Source organism: Ovis aries, chromosome 9 (genome assembly GCF_016772045.2).
Source record: "Ovis aries strain OAR_USU_Benz2616 breed Rambouillet chromosome 9, ARS-UI_Ramb_v3.0, whole genome shotgun sequence".
Lineage (NCBI taxonomy): Eukaryota > Metazoa > Chordata > Mammalia > Artiodactyla > Bovidae > Ovis > Ovis aries.
Genome location: NC_056062.1, coordinates 71,053,952 through 71,081,316, shown reverse-complemented (window position 1 = coordinate 71,081,316; position 27,365 = coordinate 71,053,952). Strand labels below are relative to the sequence as shown.

General features: G+C 39.7%; 1 protein-coding gene across 3 annotated transcripts in view; it reads left to right on the top strand.

The window, feature by feature from the left end:
• Positions 1-27,365, top strand: part of OXR1 (oxidation resistance 1) — a 518,198-nt gene that overhangs the window by 243,970 nt on the left and 246,863 nt on the right. For all 3 annotated transcript variants that reach the window (XM_027973101.3, XM_042254392.2, XM_004011791.6), the window contains one exon: positions 24,577-24,773. In XM_027973101.3, the coding sequence (XP_027828902.2) occupies positions 24,577-24,773 (197 nt within the window). The remainder of the gene's footprint in view (positions 1-24,576; positions 24,774-27,365) is intronic.

Genomic DNA, 27,365 nt, shown 5'->3' with positions numbered 1-27,365 from the left:
TTCATAAATAGCATGAGCAGAGGACCCTTCCCCATCTGCCTCATTCTACAGCCTTTTGCCTACTAGGTATTCAGAGGCCATCTAGAAGCTGAGGGTTCTGAAGCATCAGATTTTTACAGTGTTAGGATTTTATGACTGCCTCCCTCCTGCTACTCCTCCGTCCCCGCCCAGAAGTTAGGGAAACTTCAAGCTGAATAAATTGTTCTTGGTCTCACTAAAAACAATGACTTTTCCCCATAAGAAAAAAACAGTGTGTTTGATGACCTTTCTGTGCACGTAGTAGGTGAGGCACAAAATGAGCCCTGAAAATAATTGTCTTGAAATACTGAGGTATTTTCAAGTATTTTTAAAAAATACTTGAAATATATAAACCATAATACCCTTCACCTTTAATCAATATCCTGATTTATCAGCCGGAAACGACAGTGTGCCAGTTAATTTAATGAATATTCATTGTCACTAAATGTATGAATAATGAGCCCCTACTGTGTGCTGATATGCAGTCACATGACGGTGCTTCTCAGACCTTAACAGACACACACATCTCCTGTGTGTAGTCTTATTAAGATGTCGAGGCTGGCTCACTCTGCCTGGGATGGGCCTCGAGATTGCTTTTCTGTGCTCCCAGGTGACACCAGTGCTGCTGGCCCATGGAAATGTGCAACTCTTATGCACATTAAAGTTCTAGAAGCACTGTGTGGTGTCCCGTTCCTCTTTTAATTCTCTAATACTTTTGGATGTTTCCTCTTCTTTAACAATTTTACTTATTCCTTATGTTCCCCAATAGAATTAAAGTTCTGTGAGAACACAGAACTTGTCTACCTTGATCATCACTTTATTCGTGGCGCCTAGGATAGTGCCTGATATGTGTGGCTATTCACAGTGATAAGCTGCAGCAGAAAGCCAATTTCATTGCACACTATTACTCAATATTTGTGATTCCGTAAGTGACTAAATGAATACAGGTAATGGTAATATATATAGATATTGTCTATATTATCCTCAGAGCAACATTTGGATAAATTTATTATCAAACTCAAGTTGTAAATATGTAATAATACATGTTAAATTCGTGTATGGAGAGCTACACTAAAACTTCTTGAAATCAGGCAACTATTGAAAGTTTCAGAAAAGAGAGAGAACTTGCGCTAGTCTTAAATGAAGAAAAATACTTTTATAAACATAGAAAGAGAAAGAGAGGAAGGTAATTCATTTAGATAGAATGTGATAGGATAATTATTAGAGATTTTATATTTAAGGTTTATTCCCCTGGAAGCCTCCCTCCAATTTCCATACTGTTATCCAGCTCCCTAGTTTCCCTATCATAGAGAATTTTGCAGTGCAAAAGCAAAAGTTGCTTAAAGTCTTTTCCATCTTTTTTAGAATCCTAAACTTGAAGAGATTATGCTGTGTAAAGTAGAAGAGAAAAGAGTTCTTTTGAGGGCAGTTAAAGGAAAAAGAATTTTTCCCAAGACAAAAGAATTCAGTCTAAGCTGAGATGTTGCTGTAGGTATTATTCATTTTTTCCATGGTCCCCTTCAGTAGTTTGGTGAGAATTATAAACCAAGCCTATTATATTGAAATTCACTTATAAAAACACTTTTTAAGATTGAGATATAGTAATATATGGGCTTCCTTGGTAGCTCAGATGGTAAAGAATCTGCCTGCAGTGTGGGAGACCTGACTTTGATCTTTAGGTAGGAAAGATGCCCTGGAGGAGGGAATAACAACCCACGCCAGTATTCATGACTGGAGAATCCCATGGACAGAGGAGCCTGGCGGGCTACAGTTCATGGGGTCCCAAAGAGTTGGACATGACTAAGCAACTAACACATCCATAATAATATGTATTTATTTATTAATGCATTGGGCTTCCCAGGTGGCTCAGCTGGTAAAGACTCTGACTGAAATGTGGGAGACCTGGGTTCGATCCCTGGGTTGGGAAGATCCCCTGGAGAAGGGAAAGGCTACCCACTCCAGTATTTTGGCCTGGAGAATCCCATGGACTATATAGTCCATAGCGTCACAAAGAGTCAGACACGACTGAGTGACTTTCACTTCAAAAACAGTAAGTTCTGGAAGCATAACCGGTAGTTATCTTGATTTTGATATAGTGATGAACATGGATACTTTGTTATGAAGTGATATAAAGATATCTCTACTTTTTATTCATGATGAACTTACAGGTACTGCTAATGCTATTGTGCTTTATTGCATACATTTGTAATAGAGGGAAATTGCAGATGTTCACTTAGAGGTTAATGAAAATAAAGATATTTAATATATTCATTCTCCCTGCCAAGTCTATGGTGTGGGCCTCAGGTTCCCAGGAATGACTGAGCATCACTCCCCAGCAGCCCATATCAGTCAGGAGAGTTCAGGTCAGCACTTCTCAGTGTCTTGTTCCTGAACCAGCAGCATTGGCATCACTGGGGACATGTTAGGACCAGAAATTCTCAGGTCTTACCTGGTCCTATGGAATAGAAACTCTGGGAACAGGGTCAAGCAATCTGTGTTTTTACAAACCTTCCAGGCAATTCTGATGCATGCTCACGTTTGAGAAGCACTAGACTAAATTATACTGCAGCAGCAAACTAGCCCCAAATCTCAGTAGTATGAAACAGCATGTTTTGTGGTTTTCCCTCAAGCTTAATTTCCATGGTGTTTAGGATGGGCTCATTCTACTCCATGTCTGCTCACCTGGGATCCGGATTGACAGAACAGCCGCCATCTGTGATGTTACTAGTACTGTGCCAGAGGAGATAGAAAAATAGAGGGTCTGACACTGGCAATTCATGGGGCCAAATTGACACGTACCACTTCCAGTAACCACTAGCTGGCTAGAACTAATCACCAGGCTCTACCCCATGGCTGGGGGACAGGAAGCGCCCAGAAGCCAGGGAGCCAGTGATGACAAACACATTATCAAGAGACAGTGGGATCTCAGAGAGGATGACGCACAACACCCCGGGGGAGTCTTCCACTGCCTCTCCAGTGACTCCCATGTGCGAGGCAAGCACAGAAAAAGCAAAATCACAGCCATGTGATCTAGGACAGTGGGTGGACCAGTGTGAGCCAGGGTGACCACAAATTCTGTAACAAAGTAAACCAGTGATTGGGGTGGACACGGGAGGGGACACTTACTTTATTTTGGTAATGCTTAAGATCCTGGGGCTTCTGGCACAACTCTGGGCAAGGGAGGAATATACAAGAGTGACTGAGATTGAACTTCCTGCTGTAGGGTGTTTGGTGTTAGATTTAAGTGGATTTAAGGAAAAATTATATTTCTGATATACCTGCAATTATAGAGTAAGCTTCATATGCACCAGAGCAGTTTTCTGTGTAAACTGCACTAGCTCAGGACTTAATGCAGAGTGTTTAAAAGGGTGATTACTTAAATGCTTTTGATGATGGTAAAGTAAACTCCTTGGATACTTCAGCACTGATTAAATTGACATATTGACTTAGAAAAACCTTAGACCTGTAATCTTTCTAAATTCATATTGGGACTCAGTCAGTGGAACAATGAGTCAGTGGTACTTAATCATTTCTTTGTGACAGGTAATTCTTTTTCATCTGTTATAAAATCTTACATTCAGTGGGCATTTTTCTACAATGTTCTAGGCTTACCCCATGTTTATCTCAAAGAGGAGGTATTCGCTATGTAAGGAAGTAGTCACAGTAAAAGTTGATCTAATACAACTTATTAAAAAAGCCTGGCTCATCTGGTGAAGATTTTATTACTTGACACTCTTGACATTTGAAATATCACTGGAATCTTAGCCGCTGCTGCTGCTAAGTCGCTTCAGTCGTGTCCGACTCTCTGCGACTCCATAGACAGCAGCCCACCAGGCTCCCCCATCCCTGGGATTCTCCAGGCAAGAACACTGGAGTGGGTTGCCATTTCCTTCTCCAATGCATGAAAGTGAAAAGTGAAAGGGAAGTCGCTCAGTCGTGCCTGACTTCGCGACTCCATGGACTGCAGCCTGCCAGGCTCCTCCATCCATGGGATTTTCCAGGCAAGAGTACTGGAGTGGGGTGCCATTGCCTTCTCCATCTTAGCCACTATGCCTCCATAAATGTGTATTCAATGAAGATCGAAATTTGCTATTAAAATGCAGTATTTGTATTTAGTAATCCCTAATTTTTTCAATTGCATTATAATGTACCAGTTGGTGATTAAGTCCCTTCCCCAAGGAGAAAAGGTTTCTGTAGAAGAATTTATATTGTCACAATACAGTTTTTTGTGGCGGGGTTATCTTTATTGAATGTCAGAGAATGAGATTTAACCTATGTCGATGAGAATGTTTCACCTCACTTTGAAATGTACACGTTTTAATGTCTGCCCACATTGTGGCCCTGTTTTTTCCCTAGGAAAAATGCATTGTATCACCCAGGAAAACTTATTTATAGGATTAGTTAGTATACTTTTAACTGAGTTCAAATGTCCTGACTCATCTCTGACTTTTGTACATACGACTTGTGCCTTCTCATTGTAGTTTCCTGCTAGAAATTAGCCAATAATTGTCCTTAAGCAATAGCCACCAAAAGTTATTACAGAGACTCCTGAAAATTGGCATATATTGTCTGCTCTGAATTCCATTTTATAAAATTATAATAAAATTCAACTTTTATTAAATTTTGCAAGTGTATGAACATCATGTTTTAAATTTATTAGCAAACATTTTTCTCAAATATGGTTTTGAGATTTGCTGCCTAGATAATAAATCCACACGTGGACCATTCTTTTAAACATAGCCCAACATACTCTCTGTCTTATAAATCAATCAATCAAGAGAATATTTCAGACATAATTTTAAAAGTATGGGGGGAAATACACTATCTGCAGAAATAATAAAATTTTTGCTTACTAACAAACTTCATGAGACAGTTTGCAGCTGACATATTTTAGCTTTAATCAAATAAATCTTTGTATGAAATCCAGAAACTTTTAAATCGCAACATAAACCATTGGAGTGCAGATTGAGTCAGACTTTCAGATTGTTGTCTTAAATCATGATTGCATCTCTATTTTCCATTCCATTTCCATGCATCCTAAGGTGCATGTGTAAATTAGACAATGCAACTTGGGATTCATTATTATATGTCACTTGGAAAAGTTTTTCAAAAATGCTTGGAGTTGATTTTTTTCCAAGACAGTTTCATTTGTCATTAGTTCAAATGGCAACACACTACAGTATTCTTGCCTAGAAAATTCCATGGACAGAGAAGTCTGGCAGGCTGTAGTCCATGGATCACAAATAGCTGGACACAGTTGAGTACACACACACACACACACACATACACACACACAGACACGCACGCGCACACACTCACGCACCTCATCATCCTCTGTGGCAAGAGACCAGCTGATGCAGGTTTGACCTCTTTGGCTCAAGAGCTGATAGATATTTTAAAAGTATCTAGTATTTATGTAATACTTAAATAAAAAGTATGTAATAATAAAGTAAATAATATTATTAAAAGTATGTAATAATAAAAAAGTAATAATAATAATAAAGTAAAAGTATGTAATAATTTTTCCCAGGATATAATTACCAGAATAACTGCTTGTTAATTTCTACTGTTTCTTTGGGCTAATACTTGTTCTCAAGAAAAATCTTAGTTTTAGTGGTCTCTATTGAAGTCCAGTCCATAAGGGTCATCCTAAGTCAAGGAAAAAAGCTTACATATTTAATATGAAATATATTCATTTTAATTTCTTTACCTTTGATGGCCCAAACCTTTGTGTAGCATGATTTTGCTTTTTCTGTTCTGTGTTGTCAGCAGTAAAGTAACAAAATAGATTCGGCTCTGTATGCCTGGAGGGTTGTTTCTCTAAAACCTGTATAATATTTTGCTTCTACTGTGTAGGAAAGATTAAAATACACTATGGACTGATCACTGTCTCCAGAATTGCTCTGCCCTTGATCAGCTGAGTACATGACAAGAATTATGAGCATGTTTCACAATTTTCCTTCTTCTTTCTTGATTCTTAAGTAGCAAGTATAATCTTATTCAACGTTTCCTGATGTATAGAAAGGAAATGTAGAAATATAATTAGTTTGATATATGTAGTGAGATAAAGCAGTATTTGGGTTCTGACTCCAATGATACCCTCAAGGTTAAACAGGAGAATATGTGGTAGAAAAAGAATTGTTCTTCCCCTAAAACTGACCTTCTCATCACTGTCTCAGCAATGACTTGCAATTTTAAATCTTAGTCTGAATAATAATGCCACATTTTTGTTGCCTATGAAGTGAGAAATGAATGTTAAAAGTGTAGTCGCTGAATTTCACTTTCCTTACTCTGACAAAACCAATGACCCAGGAATCATCAATGAACATTAATGTCTAGCTGCCGGCTGTAGTGCTCTATGGATTTTGGGAGTGCAAATTGTCATCATGTGTAGACTACTTAATCGAGCTCCTGAGAAATTACCAAAGAATTTCTTTAAATATAAAAAGTACAATCATCAAGGAAAAACACAGCAGGTACTATACATGAAGTGCTACATTTAACATGTCAATCTTTTTCCTGTATATGTAAAAATCTCTGCAGAGAATCTGTCAGTTTTAAATGATGGAAAGCACATAACATTTCCTTCTAGTTAAAAATCTCTGCAGGTACACTGTCATTTTCAAACCAAAATGTGTAGTGTTTCCTTCTTAGTTAATGCAGAATGAAGTATTTGAGTATGTGACACCATTGCTCTACCATCTAAAATCCTGTGCTAAACATCAGAGATCTGTCAGGGAACAAAGCAGGTGAGCTTCCAGTTCTCACATCATTAATAAAGGGGTTAGGAACCACAGATGACTCATAATAAAGTATGTCTATGATAAATGGTCTGAAGAAAATGCATATAAAATCAGGTGATGGAAAGAACTGACAACTTCAGGATGGGTAGTCAAGCAAGGTCTTTCTGTAAAGAACCTTTGAGTTGAAACCTGAATGACAAGAAGCCAGACATATGAATTTCTAGGGAAGGTGCATTTCAAGGAGGGAGAGCTTCTAATGCAAATGCCTTAGAATTTCCAGGAACAGAAAAACATGTGACCACAACCAAGAATGAAGAGAAGCATAGGGATAAGGCCAGTGAAACAGGCAGGGGCCAAGTCGTGAAGGGTCCTGCAAGCCGTGGTAAGTGGTTTAAAATCTATTCAGAAGCTTTATTGGAAGGACTGGCTTGATCTGAATTATGTTTTTTTAAAAATAGCACTTTGCTCTTTGTGTGGAAAATGGACTGAATGTGAGGAAAGGGCAGATGCAGTAGGAGGCTGTAGTGAAATCTAAAGGGGGAATCATGGTGGGTCAGCCAGAACATTCTCAGGACTCTTCCAATCATCCTTGCTCTGAAATGCTGCCTGTCCCTGCAGAATAAATATTTGATCCCTCGAAATGGCAACCCACTCCAGTGTTCTTGCCTGGAGAATCCCAGGGACGGGGGAGCCTGGTGGGCTGCCATCTAAGGGGTCACACAGAGTCGGACATGACTGAAGTGACTTAGCAGCAGCAAACACCTGCTTCAAGTACAAAAAAGGCAGGATAGCATCCTTCCCACAGCTGTTTCCCATCCCACAGCTGGAGCCGCTCAGTGTCCTTTTTTCCACATGGAGATTATTTTGAGCCATCCAGGAGGTTTTCCTCAAATTGTGTACATGTGGAATGTTATTATTCTTAAGCTCCAATGTAACCTGTAGACACAAAGATCAACTGAAGCTGAGAACATTTTAACTGCCAGGAGGTTAAGACAATATTTAAATTTATAATCTGAAATCCTAGGATTTACTGACCAGTAAGAAAGACTTCATCCAGCTGGAGTGTCATTCTAGAAATGTTTCCTTAGACGTGATTCCTTGGTGCTGAAGCGTCATTTTTGAAGCTCTGCTTTGGGAAATCAGTGTAGGGGATTGTGTTAGACCACACGGGCAGAGCCAGCCTAACGCGGGCGCATCCTGTGCAACCGTCCAGGGCCTTGGCCTGTCTGCACTTGGTTGTATGCTCTGCTGTTGTTACCCTGAACTCTTGATACATTTTATAATGAGGAACCTTGCGTTTTCATTTTGCACAGGGAACCACAAATTACGTACCTGGCCCTGAACACAGGGCTTGGAAAATTGTAGGAAAATCTGCCCCTCTGCTGTAGGCATAAAAACATGGGGGAAGGAGTAGAACTAATTTGAATAAAGGGGCTCTTGGCAAAGGAAATTCATTGCCTGTAGAATCTGAGACGATCTAGACCAGAATGCCTGTGGCCAGTCCCTGCTTGCTTGAGTTTTACCTCTCCATGGAAAAATCAGAACATGGATGATGATACCCTCCATTTCTTGTAATGATAAGTTTGTTCATCTGAGAGTTCTGCTCTTTATGCTGAAATGAGAATAATTTTGCCATTTTTGGTCTAACATGTTTTCTGTTTTGTAATATGTTGATAATCAGTTCAGTTCAGTTGCTCAGTTGTGTCTGACTCTTTGCGACCCCATGGACTGCAGCATGCCAGGCTTCCCTGTCCATCACCAACTCCTGGAGCCTACTCAAACTCATGTCCATCACACTGGTGATGCCATCCAACCATCTCATCCTCTGTCATCCCCTTGTCCTCCCGCCTTCAATCTTTCCCAGCATCAGGATCTTTTTCAGTGAGTCAGTTATTCGTATCAGGTGGCCAAAGTATTGGAGTTTCAGCTTCAGCATCAGTCCGTCCAGTGACTGATTTCCTTTAGGATTGACTGGTTGGATCTCCTTGCAGTCCAGGAGACTCTTAAGAGTCTGACAGTTCAAAAGTATCAATTCTTCGGCATTCAGCCTTCTTTATAATTCAACTCTCACATCCATACATGACTACTGGAAAAAATATAGCTTTGCCTAGACGTACCTTTGTTAGCAAAGTAGTGTCTCTGCTTTTTAATATGCTGTCTAGGTTGGCCGTAACTTTTCTTCCCAGGAGCATCTTTTAACTTCAGTTACCATCTGCAGTGATTTTGGAGCTCAAGAAAATAAAGTTTTGTAAAGATAAAGTCACTGTTTCCATTGTTTCATGTGAAATTAATTCACATGAATATTAGAATTTAAAGGTAAATCCAAAGTGGAGGAGGGATTACCCTCTTGTAACCAGAGTACTTGTCGTTTTCCGTAATTTTGTTTTATAAATCCATCCCCTTTTGTGTCCTGAAGGAAAGCAACAGATTTTTTTTTTTTTCATCCTTGTATCCCTAGCAGTTAGCATAGTGCTTTGGGCTCATTAAAGTTTCACTGAATATGCTGAAAATCAATTTAAATGTGTGTGTGTGTGTCTGTGTGTGTGTATGATATGTAACTAGAAATGTTCCTGAAATTAAAGGATGGCTCCATTCTATCACTACCTTCTTTGGTGGTTCCAACCCTTTCTTAGAGAGCAATGACCTTAAGAATGGTTAATAAAGGTATATTGCATCAGTAGCAGGAAGTTAAAATTAGACATTGTCTGTAGTTCAACTGGATCTGAGAAGACACCTGTTACTCATTTTGAAATAAAATATAAGCTGATGGTCAATGACTGCTTTTGTGACTCTCAGCTGACCACCCACCACCATTATAACTGTTTGGAGATTAGAATAGGGTTTTTAGAGAGAGCTGCTGGTATTCTGGGAATCTTGTCCTATCCAACCCCCAAACCTCACCTTAAATCTATATGGGGGGCTTCACTGAAAACTTGGGGAAACAATGGATTCAACTTTGACTCAACCAAGAAAATTTTGAAGAGTAGGGAGAATCTGACACTGGGATACAAAGAGCTGCCATCTCATGAATGTGCTGAAATCTACAGGGCAAGGAATGTTTGTTTCTTATCAGCAAGATGTGGCCATAGCAGAGAGAGAGAGATCTGGCCTGAAACAGTCTTAGATCTTGTCTGAGAGGGCTGTCTGGGGGAGGGCTGTAACCCCAGCAGAAATAACATAATGGAGGCCTGGAATAGGAACTGTTAGTACCCAGAGGGACAATTTGTATTCACTCATAAAGAAGAAACCGCAGAAGAGGGATCTCCAGTAAGAAGTGAACTACAAAGAATTCATGAAATATCTCAGCTGATAAGAGAAAACATTGGCTTTAAATGCCTAACGAAATGTAGAGTATTGATGCTGGCAAATAAGTTCCATGAAATCTACTGCTATGCCTTGAATATAGATGGGAATCAGCAGATGTTGGGGAACACAAAGACATATAAACATATTAGGCAAATATCACAGGGGTAATATCCAGCATGGTACAGATGAGTATGATGAGGTTCAGGTTAAGTGTCTTGCTGCTGCTGCTAAATTCAGTCATGTACGATTCTGTGTGACCCCACAGACGGCAGCCCACCAGGCTCCCCCGTTCCTGGGATTCTCCAGGCAAGAACACTGAAGTGGGCTGCCATTTCCTTCTCCAATGCATGAAAGTGAAAAATGAAAGGGAAGTCGCTCAGTCATGTCCGACTCTTAGCGACCCTGTGGACTGCAGCCTACCAGGCTCCTCCATCCATGGGATTTTCCAGGCAAGAGTACTGGAGTGGGGTGCCATTGCCTTCTCCGTAAGTGTGTTAAGTCAGGTTTATTCCCAGTTATGGCAGAATCTAGTTGAGAACATTGGTCTGAAAAGAAGCCCAGAGGAGTACTGTACTGCCATTACCCGGTTTGTGATAGAAAGCAACTAAGGGTTCATAAGAAGACACAAAGGCAGTCTTTCCTGGCGCATTTATATGCACCTAGTCCTTCAGTTTATTCCTAGGGGAAGTCAAGCCTTTAATGGTGGCTGCTGTGTGCCCGTCAGGGCAGTGTGGCCCAAATATGAATAAGGCAATTCCTGACCTCAAGTAGCTGATGGTGGACAAATTTAAGGCAATAATTGGCTATTTACCTAACATACAGCCTGAGCTCAAGAAATATTAGTTCCATTAATGCCACTGTGAAATTATGTGGTTGAACTCAGTCTCCCTACAGATTTTAAAGATTCTCCAATCTATAATTAAGTATAGATTGCTACTTTTTGCCATCATCAGATTTTATTTCTTATTCTTTAATGATGACTGACTGAAATACTATTTTAAATAGAGTTAGGTAGGGATTTCTATCAGTCCTTAATGTAATTAGAAGTTAACATATATATGAATATGTTTTTTCCTACTGCCCTTTTTCTCTGGCTCATTAATATGTAATACTTTGCTTCTCTGCATTCAATCTCCATTTGATTTTTCTCCTAATGTAATTTACCAGCTGCAAAAATATGAGACCCAGAAAATATAGGAGTGAAATGCCCATTAGCACAATGCCAGTTTATCAACACATTTAAGTGGATCTTCTAGCTCAAGCCTGTTTCTTAGATGATGCATTCAACCATAATTTTCAGCTTTCAAAATTAGCCCAGCTCATAGATCAGGAGACAGCTCTCCTTTCACATAACTGCTATGAATATTGTGGTTTTCTAACCAAAGAGATGTGATGGTAATATCTTAAGAAAGATTTGGGACACTGACTGAGACAAACTGAAAAGGAAAGAAGGTGGAGAGAATAAACATAACCTCATGCCCTATAAGTCCTCTGAGTAAATTCATGTCTGGAGTCTGTGCAGAGGGATAATGTATTCATTTATTCACCCACTCACTTATTTGTATAGTAAGTATTTTTGGTGTGCACTTACCGTGCAAGGCACATGGTAGGTGGGTAAAGGACATGTGCTTCCAGGACCACCAGAGGGAACCGTGAAGTGAGAGAGACAGAACAGAGGAAAGGACGCATGAACAAATGTGTCATTAGACTTGGTGATAAATACCATGAGAAGCAGGTGGGCAGAACAGCAGAGAGCAGCTTCAGTGGGGCTGGAGGGCAGGAGATAGAAGGCAACCTGCTTAGAATCATGTGGGATGGTTTTTCTGAGGAGACTTAAAAAATGAGAAGCAACCAACAACTCAAACTGCATTTCCGTCGGTCGGGGGCAGGGGGAGCATGTGCAAAGGTCCTGAGGCAGGAAAGAACTTGGCATCTTCAAGAACCCTGAAGGACACCAATGTGACCAGACATGAGCAGGAAGAATAGCCCCAGATGAATTACAACATGGAGACATGCAGGGCCTTATGGACCATGGAAAAAAGTTTAGGAATGCATCATATCATAGTGGGGAGCCATTCAGTGCTTTAAAGCAAGAAAACAGCTTGTCTCCTTTAGGCCTATCATGCTTATTTGGGCTGCTGTAAGAACAGGTGGGAAGAGAGGAAAGTCTTAACAGAGGGACCAGCATGGAGGCTGTGGCAGTAACCCAGAGGGCTGATGACCAGGAAGGTGGTAGTGAAGAAGGAGAGAAGTAGGGAGACTTAACGTGTAATCTGAAGGCTGAAAGAGAAAACTTGCTGCTGAATTAGAAGTGGAGGCTGTTGAAAAGGAAGGAAACAAATATAACTTCCAGTTTTCGGGCTTGAAAAATCGGAGGTGTTGGTGCCATTTGCAGATGAAGAAGAGAGGAAGGGAGATCGGGCTGAATTTAGGGATCAAGAATGTGTTTAGGGACATGGTGAGTTTAAAAAGTGGCACAGATTATGGATAATGCCAAGTAGCTAGTTATATATTTAAGTTTGCTGTTCTGGAGAAAGTGTGGGCTGGAGGTATAAATATGGGAGTTTTCAGCATAGAAATCTTTCTTCCAAGGGAATGGATGAGAATATTTAGGGAGATAGTGAATGCAAAGCAGAGGGAGGCCCAGTTCTTTTAGTCGCCTGGATATTCCAGAACTTAAGGGTGAAAGAGGGGAGAAAAAGGAACTTTTTAAGAAATGGTGGAAAAAAGGAAGTTTAGAAGTGTGTGTGTCAGGGGCTCTAAGCTAAAATGTTTCAATGTAAAGGGGCCATTAAAAAAAAAAGTTGACTACTTAGATATACTAGTACAAATCACATTGAATATTTATATGGATGAATTTCAGTTCAGTTCAATCGCTTAGTCGTGTCCGACTTTTTGCGACCCCATGAACTGCAGCACTCCAGGCCTCCCTGTCCATCACCAACTGCCAGAGTTCACCCAAACCCATGTCAATTGAGTTGGTGATGCCATCCAACCATCTCATCCTCTGTCATCCCCTTCTCTTCCTGCCCTCAATCTTTCTCAGATTCAGGGTCTTTTCAAATGAGTCAGCTCTTCGCATGAGCCAAAGTATTGGCATTTCAGCTTCAACATCAGTCCTTCCAATGAACACCCAGGACTATTCTCCTTTAGGATGGACTGGCTGGATCTCCTTGCAGTCCAAGGGACTCTCAAGAGTCTTCTCCAACACCACAGTTCAAAAGCATCAAGCCTTCTGGGCTCAGCTTTCTTTATAGTCCAACTCTCACATCCATACATGACTACCGGAAAAACCATAGCCTTGACTAGGCAGACCTTTGTTGGCAAAGTAATGTCTCTGCTTTTTAGTTACCCTTTTAATAATCCTTCAAGCTAAATACAGTTACTAAGTTCATTTTACAAATGCGTATAAACTGTGGAGAGATTAAGTAATTTCACCGTAGATCCCATAATAAGGAGCCAGGTTTTGGATCCAGGCCCCTAACTCCATCCAGAGTCCATGACCTTACCCTTTGTGCTTTGCATATCCACCAAACATCCTGCCATTCTAAGGCTGAGAGTGATGAAAACCAAAAACAAGTAACCTTTGACTGTGTGAAATGATTGAAAACCACACTGAACTGTTTTGTGAGAGCACTGGGTGCGAGGCAGTGTTGGGGAGGATTGCACAGGATGAATAGAGAGAAAGGAAATCCAGAAATGGGATGGTGGCCTAAGGAGGAAAAGGACTTCTTGAAGCGATGGGAGATGTTAGCACCTGGTTGAATGCTGGTAGGAGATTCGTGACCAGCATGGAAGCGGATAACCTAGGAGTGCAGTGGAGAAAGCGATGGAGGAGGAACCTTGTCTGCCTTGCCTGCAATCACTTCTTGTGTGTGTGAAACAGACTTCCTTCTTTTCTGAAGGATTTAGAACAGACCTTGGGCTCTCTGTATCTCTGCCTCTCCAGAGAAAGAAGAGTGACTTCTCACACTGTGGAAAGGACTACAGGGATCCGGCCCCACCCCCTCTGCCTTCTCTCTTTGGGACACGAAGCCCACGGCATCCTCATGATGTTCACTGAACATGGGGTAGCCGCACCAGCACCCCTTCTGCCCCAGGCGGCCCACTTGTGATGGGCCCCCTGATTCCAGTCCTTATTGGTCAGTTGATTCAGGATTTACAGGAGGGAAGAGAATGGTTAGTACATTGAAACCTCGGGTATGGAGAGAGGATGCAGTTGGATTCAGAAAACACACGGAGAGATTAGTTTTAACAAGAGGAGGATCATACCCTTTTGTATAACAGGAAAATGTTTTTAAATTATGGGGAAAGGTAAATGTAGGTTTATAGAGTTGTCACTGGGAGGAGACCAGTGACTTATTTAATGTAACTCTAAACATTTATGGTTTGTTTATCTGAAGAAGGTCTAAAATCCAACTTTGTTGTGTTGGGAAAACAGTTCGTAACCATCATGTGTTAAACCACTATTATGTGAATTGAAGAAAATTATAACAGATTTTCCAGTGATCCTCAAATTTGAGGGGGACATGGTGTACTGTGTTTTACTAGGTAATTAGAATCTACATGGGGCAGGTTAAAAAATCCTTTTCACATAAGAATAAAATCTATATGCAATCTTACATGTAAAACCCACCAAGCAACATTTTTATTTGCAAATATGTAGAATGACTTATGATTCTGGGAGGGATTGGGGGCAGGAGGAGAGGGGGATGACAGAGGATGAGATGCTGGATGGCATCACTGACTCGATGGACATGGGTTTTGGATGAACTCTAGGAGTTGGTGATGGACAGGGAGGCCTGGCGTGCTGCAATTCATGGGGTCGCAAAGAGTCGGACACAACTGAGCGATTGAACTGAACTGAACTGAACTGAGAATGACTTAAGGATTTTTTAATATTCATCAATAGGACGGGTTGGTTTAAAGAGGTAAAGAAACAATGAATTAAATGGAGTGATTTTTTTCTCAAGCTTGTCTGAATTAACATGTAAACGAGAAACCTATATTTTTTTAACTTCTTTTTCTGTTTATCATGTGTTCATCTGGGGAAATTAACACAGGAGACTGTTGTTCTACCTTGGCATTTTAACTGTAAACCATTGGGTTCTGGCCCAGATCATTGTTACCTACAGAAGCTATCTTGATTAAGTTTGGAGTTGCCTTATGTTGTACATAGGCAAAACTACATTTTAATCAACTAGTCTATATGCATTAGACTGATAGTTTGTAATAGGAGATCCTGTTAAAAATAGATTCCTTTAATCAGCAATGTTGGATAGACGCCTGAAGTCTTAAAATAGTGCTTATTTATTCTGATTCCTTCTTCCTAAGATGAATAAACAGAACACACTCGATGTGTCAATAGCATGTTACAAATCATTTCATCAAAGGTAATAAAATTAAATTCTATCTCTGTGGGTTATTACAGAAGACTGTTCAACATTTATAAGAATTTGACTTCCAAATCCTTCAAGCCCTAATCTTTGGATTTGCATAATGTGTTTCTACTTCCAGGATTTTCCAGTTGAAAGGCTTTGAAGTTCCAAGGCAAAAACTGAAATAAATTGGAAATTTGTGTAATTTCAAAGTGAATGCTTACAATATAGCGGTATAATTGGAAAGTACACGGAAGGGGAAGCTCATAAAAATTTTACTATTAATACTGTTGACTTAATTTTTTGAAACTGTGTAGTAGAAAGATAATATGCAAATTCTTAATAAATGATCAAAAATATAAAGTAGAACTTCAAATCAAGAAAATTATTTAATATTAGATTACTTAAATTAGTAGATCCTAAACTTGAACTCTAATTTTTGATTACAGAGTCCTTGATCTTTTCACTTCTTCATGCCACCACTGAAATTTTTGCGTAGGGATGTCAATTTATCAAGACTGCATAGTGTATTTTTAGAAATTACAAGGCTAAATTTAGTGAAAAAAGAAATGTTCCAATTTATTATACTGCTGATAATGGAGGTGGAATAATTTCCTTTGTCTAAGTTTTGAAGCTACCATGATTGAGTGGGGATGTACTAAATTCATTATTACATCTGCCCCCAAACTGTCCGAAATTAGTTACTCTTTTAGCTTATTTTCATAGACTTTATACATGAAGTTGCTTGCATTTTTGTATGATCTTTTGCGGCTTTTTCCTATCATGAAACCACTCATTCATTTAACAGTTTGTTTATGACATGCTTTCTATATGCCAAGAATTATGCTAAGTCCTGGGCTTCCCAGGGGCTAGCAGTAAAGAACCTGCCTGCCAGTGCAGGAGACATTAAGAGACTTGGGTTTGATCCTTGGGTTGAAAAGGTCCCCTGGAGGAAGGCTTGACAACCCACTCCAGTATTCGTACCTGGAGAATCCCGTGGGTAGAGGAGCCTGGCAGGCTGCAGTCCATGAGGTCGCAAAGAGTCGGACACGACTGAAGTGACTAAGCTCACAAGCATGTGTGCTAAGTCCTAGGAGTGAAATGGTGAACAGACTGAATTTCTCTGAATGTAGGAATTCAGTTGATCTGGTGGTAAGTATCCTGATGAAAAATGCTTCTCTCCAGCCTCTCTGGGCTGGTAAGCATGAAGATATAAATAAACCACCTGGCAGACTTCGAGGATTTGGATGTCTTTTCATGAAGGGTCAATAAGAAAGGCTAACCATTTACGTTAGGGTTTATTGAACTCTGTAGAGGCAGATTGGTTTTGGATTTAATTTCTAGTATTTTTGTTATAAATTTAGGTTATCATAGCAATAGATTCATGTATGCTTCTATTTGGTTGATATATACAGCTAGCGTTGCTCTTCACAGATTTGAATTCAGTTGTATTTAATAAGAGAATTTCTAGCAAACCATTTCTACATATCTTTGTACCTTTGACTCAATTCTTGAATTTTCTGTTCTCTGAATCTCCAAGATAGGACAGCATCAACCTCTTAGAATGAATACAGGGCTAGAAACATCGTATTACAGCAAGGTATCTGATTTTGCTGTCCCACTAATGGTTCCAATGCCAATTTGCACTCCTGAAGGGTACTTCTGTTGAAACTTTTGCATTGGTTTTGAATTGTAAAAGAAGATTGTGTAATTCGTGATCCACGTTAATGATATATTTTATGTCTTAATCCTTGTTTGTAGGGGCACAAAAAATAGTTTGGCTACAGCTGTAACAGAGCAGGCTGTAATTGGCATACTCTATACCCCAAGGGATTGTTTTCTTGTTTTAATGCATAGGTTTCCAATCTGTCATTTCTTCTGGTTGGATTTCTGAATCTGCTTGTTTTTTGCTGGTTTTGTGGTTTGTTCTTAGCTGCTGATTTTTAGTCAAACTGTACAAGGAGTAACAAAAGCCCTTAATTTTGCAGTGTGAAAATTCTTCAGGCATTTGCTCTCAAAAGCTCTTTTTCAGTGACTTGACATTTTTGCAGCACACAGTATCCAACTTGGAAAATCTGCATTCTCAGCAGCTTTACTACTTTAAAAAATTTCCTTGCATTAGCTCTTTTAGGAAGCAAGGAGACAGCTTTGCTAACAGTAATGAGTTGTGCAAATCACAGATGGTCTTCTCGTTGGAAATGACTGGAAAGGACTACAAGCGTTGAGTCTTTGGGCACAGCCATTCACATGCATCTATGTATGTGTGTGTACATGTATGTTTGCTTAAGTATAGAGCAAGTGAATTGGGAAAAGAGTGATTTTGTATAGCTACTGCTGTGTACTGCGGAGTTCTGTGGAGTTTTACAATGTGCTTTCATTAACATTAACACATTTTCTGTTTACAATAACTCTCGTAGGTCAAGTAGGCATATAGTGTGAATACCACCATTATGAGTAGGAAAATAGAGACCCAAACAGTCAAAGTTCTTGTCCAAAGTCACATGGCTGATGAATGTTAGAGCTGAAAATTTTCTCTATCTCCTAATTCTAAAGCGTGGCTTTTTAGTCCAAATATCCTGGTTGGATTCCAGCTTCCCTAAGTTTTAGCCTCCCAACCAAACTTTTCCTATGACCTAGGGAATATTCCCGTTATACTATAGTAGGTTTTCCCAACGGTTTCTATTATTGCTATGGGCATCCTAATACTATATAATAAATGATAATAGGAGGTTAATTTTTTTCTCAGATAGCTACAGAGCTCAGGAACATATCTGATTAATTGTCATGAAGGTACAATTTAAATTCCACTTGATGGGAGAGAAGTAATTCCAGTTAAGAACTCAAGTTAAATGAAGATATTTTTTATTACATACATAAATCATATCAGAGTTTAGTTCAGGCTTATGGTAGAGTTCTATCATGAAGTATTCAAACAAGTTAACAAAACTGTTACAAGATGAAAAGCATAACAGACAGAGAAAGATGGAAAGTGCTGCTTGGTTATAACTTAAAGGGAAGATGCTGGAAGAGTGGAGATGATGGGAAGGTGAAAATCCCACAATGTGAGATGGAAAGGTAAGACCAGAAGAGTACGACAGGTAATAAACCAGGGTAATAAAGGGCTACATATGAAGACGCGTAGGGCAAGCGTCTCCTTGGTGAAAGCTATTGAAATAGAGGATTGACTCACATCTTGGGGAGAAGTCCTGTGTGATGAGCAGCTTAAAGCCATTCACTCACTTTTGGCACAAGCTCTGGGCTCCGGGATGTCCATTAAGCCCTTAGCCAAAATATTCATGAATTCTACTCTGTTATCTTGAAATGAGTGAAAGATTTCTTATGTTTCTATTAAAATCAACATAAGTTCCTTCCTTCTGCATGTGTGTTCAGCATGTCCAACTCTTCGTGACCCCATGGACTGTACCCTGCCAGGCTCTTCTGTCTGTGGGATTTTCCAGGCAAGAATACTGGAGTGGTTGCCATTTCCTCCTCCAGGGGATCTTCCTGACCCAGGGATTGAACCTGGGTCTCCTGCACTGCGGGAAGTTTCTTTACCAACTAAGCTACCAGGGAAGCCCTGGGGAAGAATGGATACCTGTATATGTATGGCTATACTCCAATATAAAATAAAAAGTTTTTTAAAGTTGTGCAGAAGCTGATATCATTTCCTCAGCATCCATAGAAGTTTGAACAAAATTATATCCCCTTAAAGAGATTGGAACTTGCATTCCATGCAGGTGCTATGCTGGGTACTTTTCCGTAGGATATTTACTTAGTCCTCAGAACCTTCCTGATTCTGTTTTATCTCCATTTTATAGATGAAGAAACTGAGTCTCAGAAAAATGTCCAACCTTGTTACCATAAGGATTTCCCTGGTGGCTCAGACAGTAAAGCTTCTCCCTACAGTGTGGGAGACCTGGGTTTGATCCCTGGGTTGGCTGGAAAAGGAAATGGCAACCCACTCCTGTACTCTTGGCTGGAAAATCCTATGGACAGAGGAGAATGGTAGGCTACAGTCCATGGGGTCACAAAAAGTTGGACACAACTGAGTGACTTCACTCACTCACTTTGTTACCACGATGAAAGAAGGCATTGGAATACATGTTTGGAGGAGTAGGAATAATTCTTGTTTGTTCACAAGAACATAGGAGCAAGAAAAGGCAAAGATGATGAAACACAAGGGTGTCTGCCTGTTGAAGCCCTACCAAGGCGGGGGAGGATGCCTCTTTTTATTCAGTTCCTTTTCCCCGTCTAAGATGTCACAGTTATTTTCCCTTTGGTAATGCAAAGCACATTAAACAACGATCCTCTTAGTATCTATTGAGAGATCTCTTTGTCTCTAGTTGTAATGTTTCATTTATCACTCCCTTACACCTACATAGGCCATTAGGCTATATTTACATTTGTTTAACACATTTAATTAAGAACATTGTTGAAAATTTACAAAGACTTCCCCTTTCGTGAAAGATGGAAATCGAAGGTAGCATTTAGCAGGTTTCCTTGTCAACCACAGTAGTCATTTTTAGGATCCTTAAAGGAGTAATTCAGTTACCCACACAGTTCTCCTTTCTAAGATCATGCAAATAGAAGTCTTTCCTTAAGCAAGCCCACAAACCTGCTAGCAGCATTCCAGACTCCAGCGACAACAGTGGAAACATGTCACCTTCAAGTTTTGATTGGGATGAGTGTCTGGTGGGAAAGAGCAGAAAGAAGAGGGAAGATACAGAAAATAAAGACTGCTTGCCTTTGTCCTTTGCTTATTCCAGGGCCTATAAAAGGAGTTGTACTTAGGTATTTGAAGTGATGGAGAGTTTCATTAATTAAGTATCAAGCCCTTTATCAAACATTTAAGATTCATTGCTGATGTCCTCCAGTGTGAGTCATAAATTTAGCAACTCTGATCAATTCTGAAACAGGCCAGCTTAAAATGTAAGCAGTTTCTGGTGATGAAATAGTTTGCTCTGTGGACTGAAGATAAAACTTGTCACATTTACATTTTGAAAATAATCTTTACTGAGAACTAAGGAGCGGTTGGGCTTCCCAGGTGACTCAGTGGTAAAGAATCTGCCTGCTAATGCGGGAGACGTGGGTTCGATACCTGTGTTGGGAAGATCCCCTAGAGAAGGAAATGACAACCCATTCCAGTATTCTTGCCTTGAAAATTCCATGGACAGAGGAGTCTGGCAGGCTACAGTCCATGGGGTTGCAAAGACTCGGAAACGACTGAGGGACAAAGCAGGCACACACAAAGAACAGCTGGATTTCTTTCAGTAAAATGTAGCACCTTTCCTTTCAGTTCCTACTCCTTTGTACCGCCTCTCCCCACCCACCCCCCCAAAAAAAACTTGCTATATGCTGAAACTCATTTGATCTTGAAATAAAGTTTGTAAAATGCACTATAGAAAATTAACATTACTGTAGGTGAAAATGGTCAAATATTGGTGATTTCTTAGAGTTTTTAGGGTTTAATATATTTTTAGTGTAGTCTACATCTTGGTATGCCTAACTGTGCTTCTCTGGAAAACCACATTGGAACAAATCAAAGTTGTTGCCTCGATAACCTTCACCTTATTTCTTAACTTATCCATCTTAATGCTGCTCATAGTACTACTGTAACTTTTAGCTACAGTACATAAACTCCAGACTCAGACAAGAATGATGATGTTGGAGGACCACGGCATTAATAAGTACATAATCCTGTGCAAAGTAAACCCCTGTTTGCTCAAGTATGTGGTACTCTAAGTGATTTTTGGTGTTGACTCCTTGAAGGTCATTGCATGCAGCTTGCTTAACTTGGAGATACAGACTTCAACCTGATTTCAGCAAAGCAAACAAAGTGTTTTAATATACAGTCATCATGACACGCCTCCTTGGATCAGACCCTCTCCTGGCCTCATTCTTAAATGACCCTGAAGCTCTATATAATCTGTCCTCTTTCTCCTGCGCCCCATCTTGTTGATGGAGGGCATTTTGTTGACCTCATCTCCTGCTTGTCTCCTCCAATCACTTTGTTCCTCTAATGCAGGAAAACAAGTTCCCCATTTGCTGAAATACTGCTCCCCAAATTGCTCACGGCTTCTCCCTTCAGGTCTCTTCTCAAAAGTCTGATGGTCCGAGAGCCCTCCATCGGCTCTCCTTTATGTAACAATATGCGTGGAGACTTTTGTTTGCTATCCCTTTTACTCTATTTTAATCACGGCATTTTTCACCACCTGATTTGTTATATATTGGTTTGTTTTGTTACTTATTACTTGTCTTCCTCCGTGAGAATGAGGATTCCATGATGGCAGATATTTTGCCCCTTTGTGTTCGCCGTGTGTTCCAGGTCCCCAGAATATTAGCTGATGCAAAGTAGCCTTTCAGGGAATGAATGAATAGCCCCTTTCAGTTCATGGAAAGCAGGGGGACGAGGTACAGCCAACCCAGTGAGGAAAGGATTCTTCTTTAGATTCACTCTACTCTGGCCGTCTTTGGGAGGCTAGAGGTAAGACTTTCATTCTGTTTCTTTTCATTTGCTGCTTTGGGACAAGCAGCTATTCAGTAACTATATATAATCTTGATTTTAAATGAATAAGTTAAAAACTCGGCCAATTTCCAATGGAGACTCTATTGAAGTGTAGTGTATACTCAGAAAAGATGCAGAAACTGTAGATTATTAGATTTTCACAAAGTAAACACATCCTGGTACCCAGAACCCAGATCAGGAAACAGAGCAGTCGCAGAGTCCCAGAAAGCCATTCCTGTCTCTCTCAGTGTAATGTGGTATGCTCAGTTGCTCAGTCATGTCCAGCTCTTTGCAACCCCATGGCCAGGCTCTTCTGCCCATGGGATTTTCCAGGCAAGAATACTGGAGTGGGTTGCCGTTTCCTTCTCCAAGGGATCTTTTCAACCCAGAGATCAAACCTGTGTCTCTCGTACCTCCTGCATTCGCAGGTGGATTCTTTCACACTGCACCACTTGGAAAGCCCGTCAGTGTAATAACTCCCCACTATCCACACTTTTAATAGCAGAGAGAGTTTGATAGTTTATCTGAACTTTATATAAATTGAATTCCATAGCATGAGCCTTTCTCTGTCTGTCTCCTTTTGCTCAATGTCATTTTTATGAGACCCATCTGTGTCATTACAACCAGGTGTAGTTCTTTCATTTCCAGAGCTGTATAAAATTCCATTTTGTAAGTATTATGCAACCTATTTACCCATTTCTACTGTTGGCAAGATGTTTGGGCTGTTTTTGATATTTATGTATTCATAAATAGTGCTTCTATGAATATTCCTGATTGGGCCTTTTGGTGAATATGTCTGTATTTGTGTAGGATAAATACTAAGAATATAATGAGTGACTCGAAAGATGCATGCCTTCAGCTAAGATCGTGGCAGGAATTTGCCCAGAGTGGTCTCCACTGTCAATGTCCCGGAATTCCAATTGCTGCTTATCACTATACGTCATGTTACGTCTTTGACATTTTAGCCATTCTGGTGGTTCTGTTTTGAGTGTGAAGTGGTCTTAATTTATATTTCTCATGACTAGTGCTGTCGAGCACTTGTTAATATATTTGTTGGCAATTTTAATAAAGCAAGTCAATTTTCATGAATATTAAGTAGATCACATAGGTAGTATATAAACCACTCCATCCTAAAGGAAATCAGTCCTGGATTTTCACTGGAAGGACTGATGCTGAAGCTGAAACTCCAATACTTTGCTGTCTGATGCGAAGAACTGACTCATTTGAAAAGACCCCGATGCTGGGAAAGATTGAGGGCAAGAGGAGAAGGGGGCAACAGAGGATAAGATGGTTGGATAGCATCACCGACTCAATGGACATGAATCTGAGTAAGCTCTGGGAGTTGGTGATGGACAGGGAAGCCTGGCATGCTGCAGTCCATGGGGTCGCAGAGTCAGATATGGCTGAGTAACTGAACTGAACTGAAATCGGATAGCCTACAGGTGATAATTAAATGACTAAATTTGAATAAACACTGCTTTCATTAAAGAATCTTTTACTAATTGGCATATTCTATTCCTTTAACAAAGATTTTGCTCTGATAAATTCAATTTAATAAAGGCTTGCTGAGAGTGCATTATGAATAGCCTCCCATGCAGAATGGTGTCAGACCACCAAGGTCTGTGTCATAGAAAGTGTCCAAGAGAAGGCCACATCTAAGCCAAGTGTAGAAGCAGGAGCAGCGTCTGACCAGTGGGGCAGCAAGTGGAGCTAATACACTGGAAAAGCTTGACTGAAACCTGGAGGTGTGACGTTTTATGAAACTTTTAGGGAATTGCAAATGTGCAGGTGTGATTACCATAACTGATAGAACTGTCAACTAGTTTTCTGTAGGGAATTAAGGCTTGAAAAATGACACTTAACATTAGCCTCCAAAAGTACCAAGCACCGAGGGTATGCTGGGCTTAGGGTTCAGTTATGTTACAAATATCAGGTTGTGTAACTTGAAGTGTTTGAATTTAAGGCATATCACTTACCAATTATTTTTACACCAAGAAAAATGTTCTCGTGCTTATGTGGCCTTTTGCTTTTCCTGTCAGACCTGATGTCCTCTCTCTAAAGTTTAGGAGGAGCAGTAGTATACTTACTGTCATTAAGAGTATCTGGAGAAACAGTATAGACTCTATAATTTTTCCAGCTATGATGCTGTTACCAATGAAACAGAAAAACACTGGCAGGCTCTAGTTGTACAGATAAACATTTCATTATTCTTCTGGGGGTTGCAATTATTTGTTTCTAACTAATGTTTTACTGTGACATTAAAAAATACTCTGTTCAAAACTTCAAACAATTGCTCAGTGCATTGTGTTTATCTGAAGCCAGATTTTAGTTTGCTGTTTGAACAGTTAAAGTCCTTTATCACCTTACATTTGAATGTATTTTAATAAAATGTTCTGTTTAGAAGATCCCCTCCCCTTGACTAGTTTCAAAAATATTTGAAGGATTTAAAATAATGTAGGGAAGATCTGTAATTTCTGAATAAACCTTGTTCTCTTTCAAGGCCAAATGTAGCTTAGTTGTTGAAAAAAATTATGATGGAGATAAATGTGGGAAAAAAAAAAAAAAAAACCAACTGTGTCTTTCTCTGGAGTCAGGAGTTATCACATGTGGTATGCTCTACCTGTAGGTTGAAGAAAAAGTCCCAGTCGGTGGATATTACTGCTCCAGGGTTCAACCCTTTGGCTGGTGCAGGAAAGCAAATGCCACAAGCCAGTAAGCCCCCAGCACCCAAGACACCCATCATTGAAGAAGAACAGAACAACGCAGCAAATTCCCAGAAACATCCTTCCCGAAGAAGTGAGCTGAAGAGGTTCTACACCATTGGTGAGTACCATGATTTATGCAAATGAGTAGATGAGGTCTATCCAATCAGAACAGTGAATGTGAGGGGCTGTGGTTAATGTCTCCTTGTTTATATAATATATATAACTGTTGCTCACTATCCATGGGGATTGGTTCCAGGACCCCTAAAGGACACCACAGCTGAGGATGCTCAAGTCCTTTATATAAACCAGCATTATATTTGCATAGAACCTACACACATCCTCCCATATACTTTAAATCATCTCGAGATTACTTATAATACCAAATAGAATATGAAGGCTATGTAAATAGTTCTGGGTGTAAAAAATTGCAAGGGTTTTTGTTTTGTTTTGGGGAACTTTCTAAATTTTTCTCCCCAAATATTTTCAGTCCTTGTTTGGCTGAATATGTGGATGTGGAACCTTCAGATACAAAGGGGCAACTGTATTTCTGGTGGTTTTCATGGACATTTTCTCATACAGCCTGAACATAGAGTTGGAAAAATATCACAAGCCTCCAGCAAAGTTAAGTAAGAGAGTAGGCCTGAAGACTTTCTATATCCTGCCTAGTAGAAGTAACTTGCACATATATATATGATTTTCTAAGTTTTAAGCTTATGTGATGATATTTTCATTTTTGCCAGTCTTTAGCCAGTGCTGGTTTTTTTTTTTTTGTGTGTGGGTTTTGGTTTTTGTTCTTTCTGTTCTCCCTCCAGGCTCTCAAGTGGCTGACCCTGTTCTGTCAGGTTGTTGAGGCGGTGGTTGATATCAGCCTATAACTAACAAAGCCACTAAGAAAACAGAAAATTATTACACTCTGAAGAAGGATGAATTATGTTGTAGGTCTGTTTTCACCTTTCACATTACTTTACACTGGAGAGAGTGAATCACATCCAGATCCCATTGTATGATAAGGTAGTAGGCTAGGGATAGAGTCTGTCCACATTCAGTTCAGTTCAGTTGCTCAGTCGTGTCTGACTCTTTGCAACCCCATGGACTGCAGCACGCCAGGCTTCCCTGTCCATCACCAACTCCCGGAGCTTGCTCAAACTCATCCAAAATTTGCTATACACCCAGAACTATTTATATAACATTCATATTCAGTATTATAAGTAGCCTATCTACATTGTGTCCCTTTTTTCTGAAGTAGAAAAATATCCTATAATTCTGAACTTTAACACCTAAATAAAGTGTTTGAGATAATACAAATAAGTTGCATTGCCCACTTTTATGTACCAGTGTTTGCTTATCATGTCTTTGACCTTGATTTCTACCTCTCAATAACAATTTCTAATGTGTTCGGTCTAATTGCGACAAAAGTTGCTAGACATATGTATGGTAGAGGTCATGCATGGGGGAGATGAATTTACCCAAGAAGATGATGGATGCAGTGGTGTTGCTTATTATTTCTTGGAGAGATTTAGTCATCACCGAAAACCCTAACAATAGGTGCTGTTGGCTTAATGGTTTTATCAAAGTTACATCAAAGGGCTCATATTTTACATGGTATCTAGTACCCCTGCGTTCCCAACATGGGATGTTTGTATTATTTTTCTCAGATATTTTAGTGTCTCTATCTAGAAATGTAGATATCTAGATTTCTGATTCTGATTCCCACACCAGTTTTCTATGTGACTTTGTGCAGTCATTCTACTCTGTCTTTGGGTTAAATCACTTCCTTCACACTTAAAGAGATGCCTCCATGTATGTCTAGTTGTATTCAGGATTTGGTGCCTAAAACCATACTTTCTCTTCCCATTATGTCTTCTTCCTATATCTGCTCTCAGGTTTCCCCTTTCCAGATGAAGCTATTTGTGTCTTACTTTTTTAATGGGTGTCGTTCAGGATGTCAGTGGTCACCTGTAATGAGACTTGATATGAGAGAGGGTAGACAGGCACATATTTCCATTTGTAAAACTTATAATAGCAGAGTTCTAAAAAGCAATCAGCTGCAAAAGCCCATGACATTTACATAACTGCTTCTCCGTTTCCCAGTGTCCTCTCCTTCCATCTTTCAGCATGTCCTCAACCATCTGCTGCTTTTCTGATTTATTAACCAGCTAAGATGACAGTATTTTTCCTTCAGAAAACGAAACTTATCTTACAACTTCAGTATTTCTTAAAGATGAGAACATGAGGGCAAAAAATTGACCAGCTTGGTCAAAGGAAATAAAGAGCTAAGCATGGAAAATTAAAGTCTAAATCGTAAGTTTGAATTGCAGAAAGATGAACTGTCTTATTTTAAATAGCCCTGCCACTAGTGAATGGTTAAGTATTGGATTTGCAAGAATTTTATTCATAGCTGTTGTCAGTGACATGTCTGTATGTTAAAATAGACATAAGAATTGTTAACTTTCCTTTGTTGATATCACCCTTCTACTAATTTGGACCTGGAGACATTTTCAAGGTTGAAATATTAGCAACCATGTAAATCACCTGTGTTGAAAGATCATTTTGCAGAACAAGTCTATTTAGTATCCCTTAGTAGATGTGTTGGTGATAAACAACAACAATTGTAATTGCCATTTATGAGTAATTCTCAATACCAGGCATAAGTTCCTTCTCTCTCAGTTGATCTTCACAACTCTTGTTAAGTACTGTAGTCTCTGTTTAT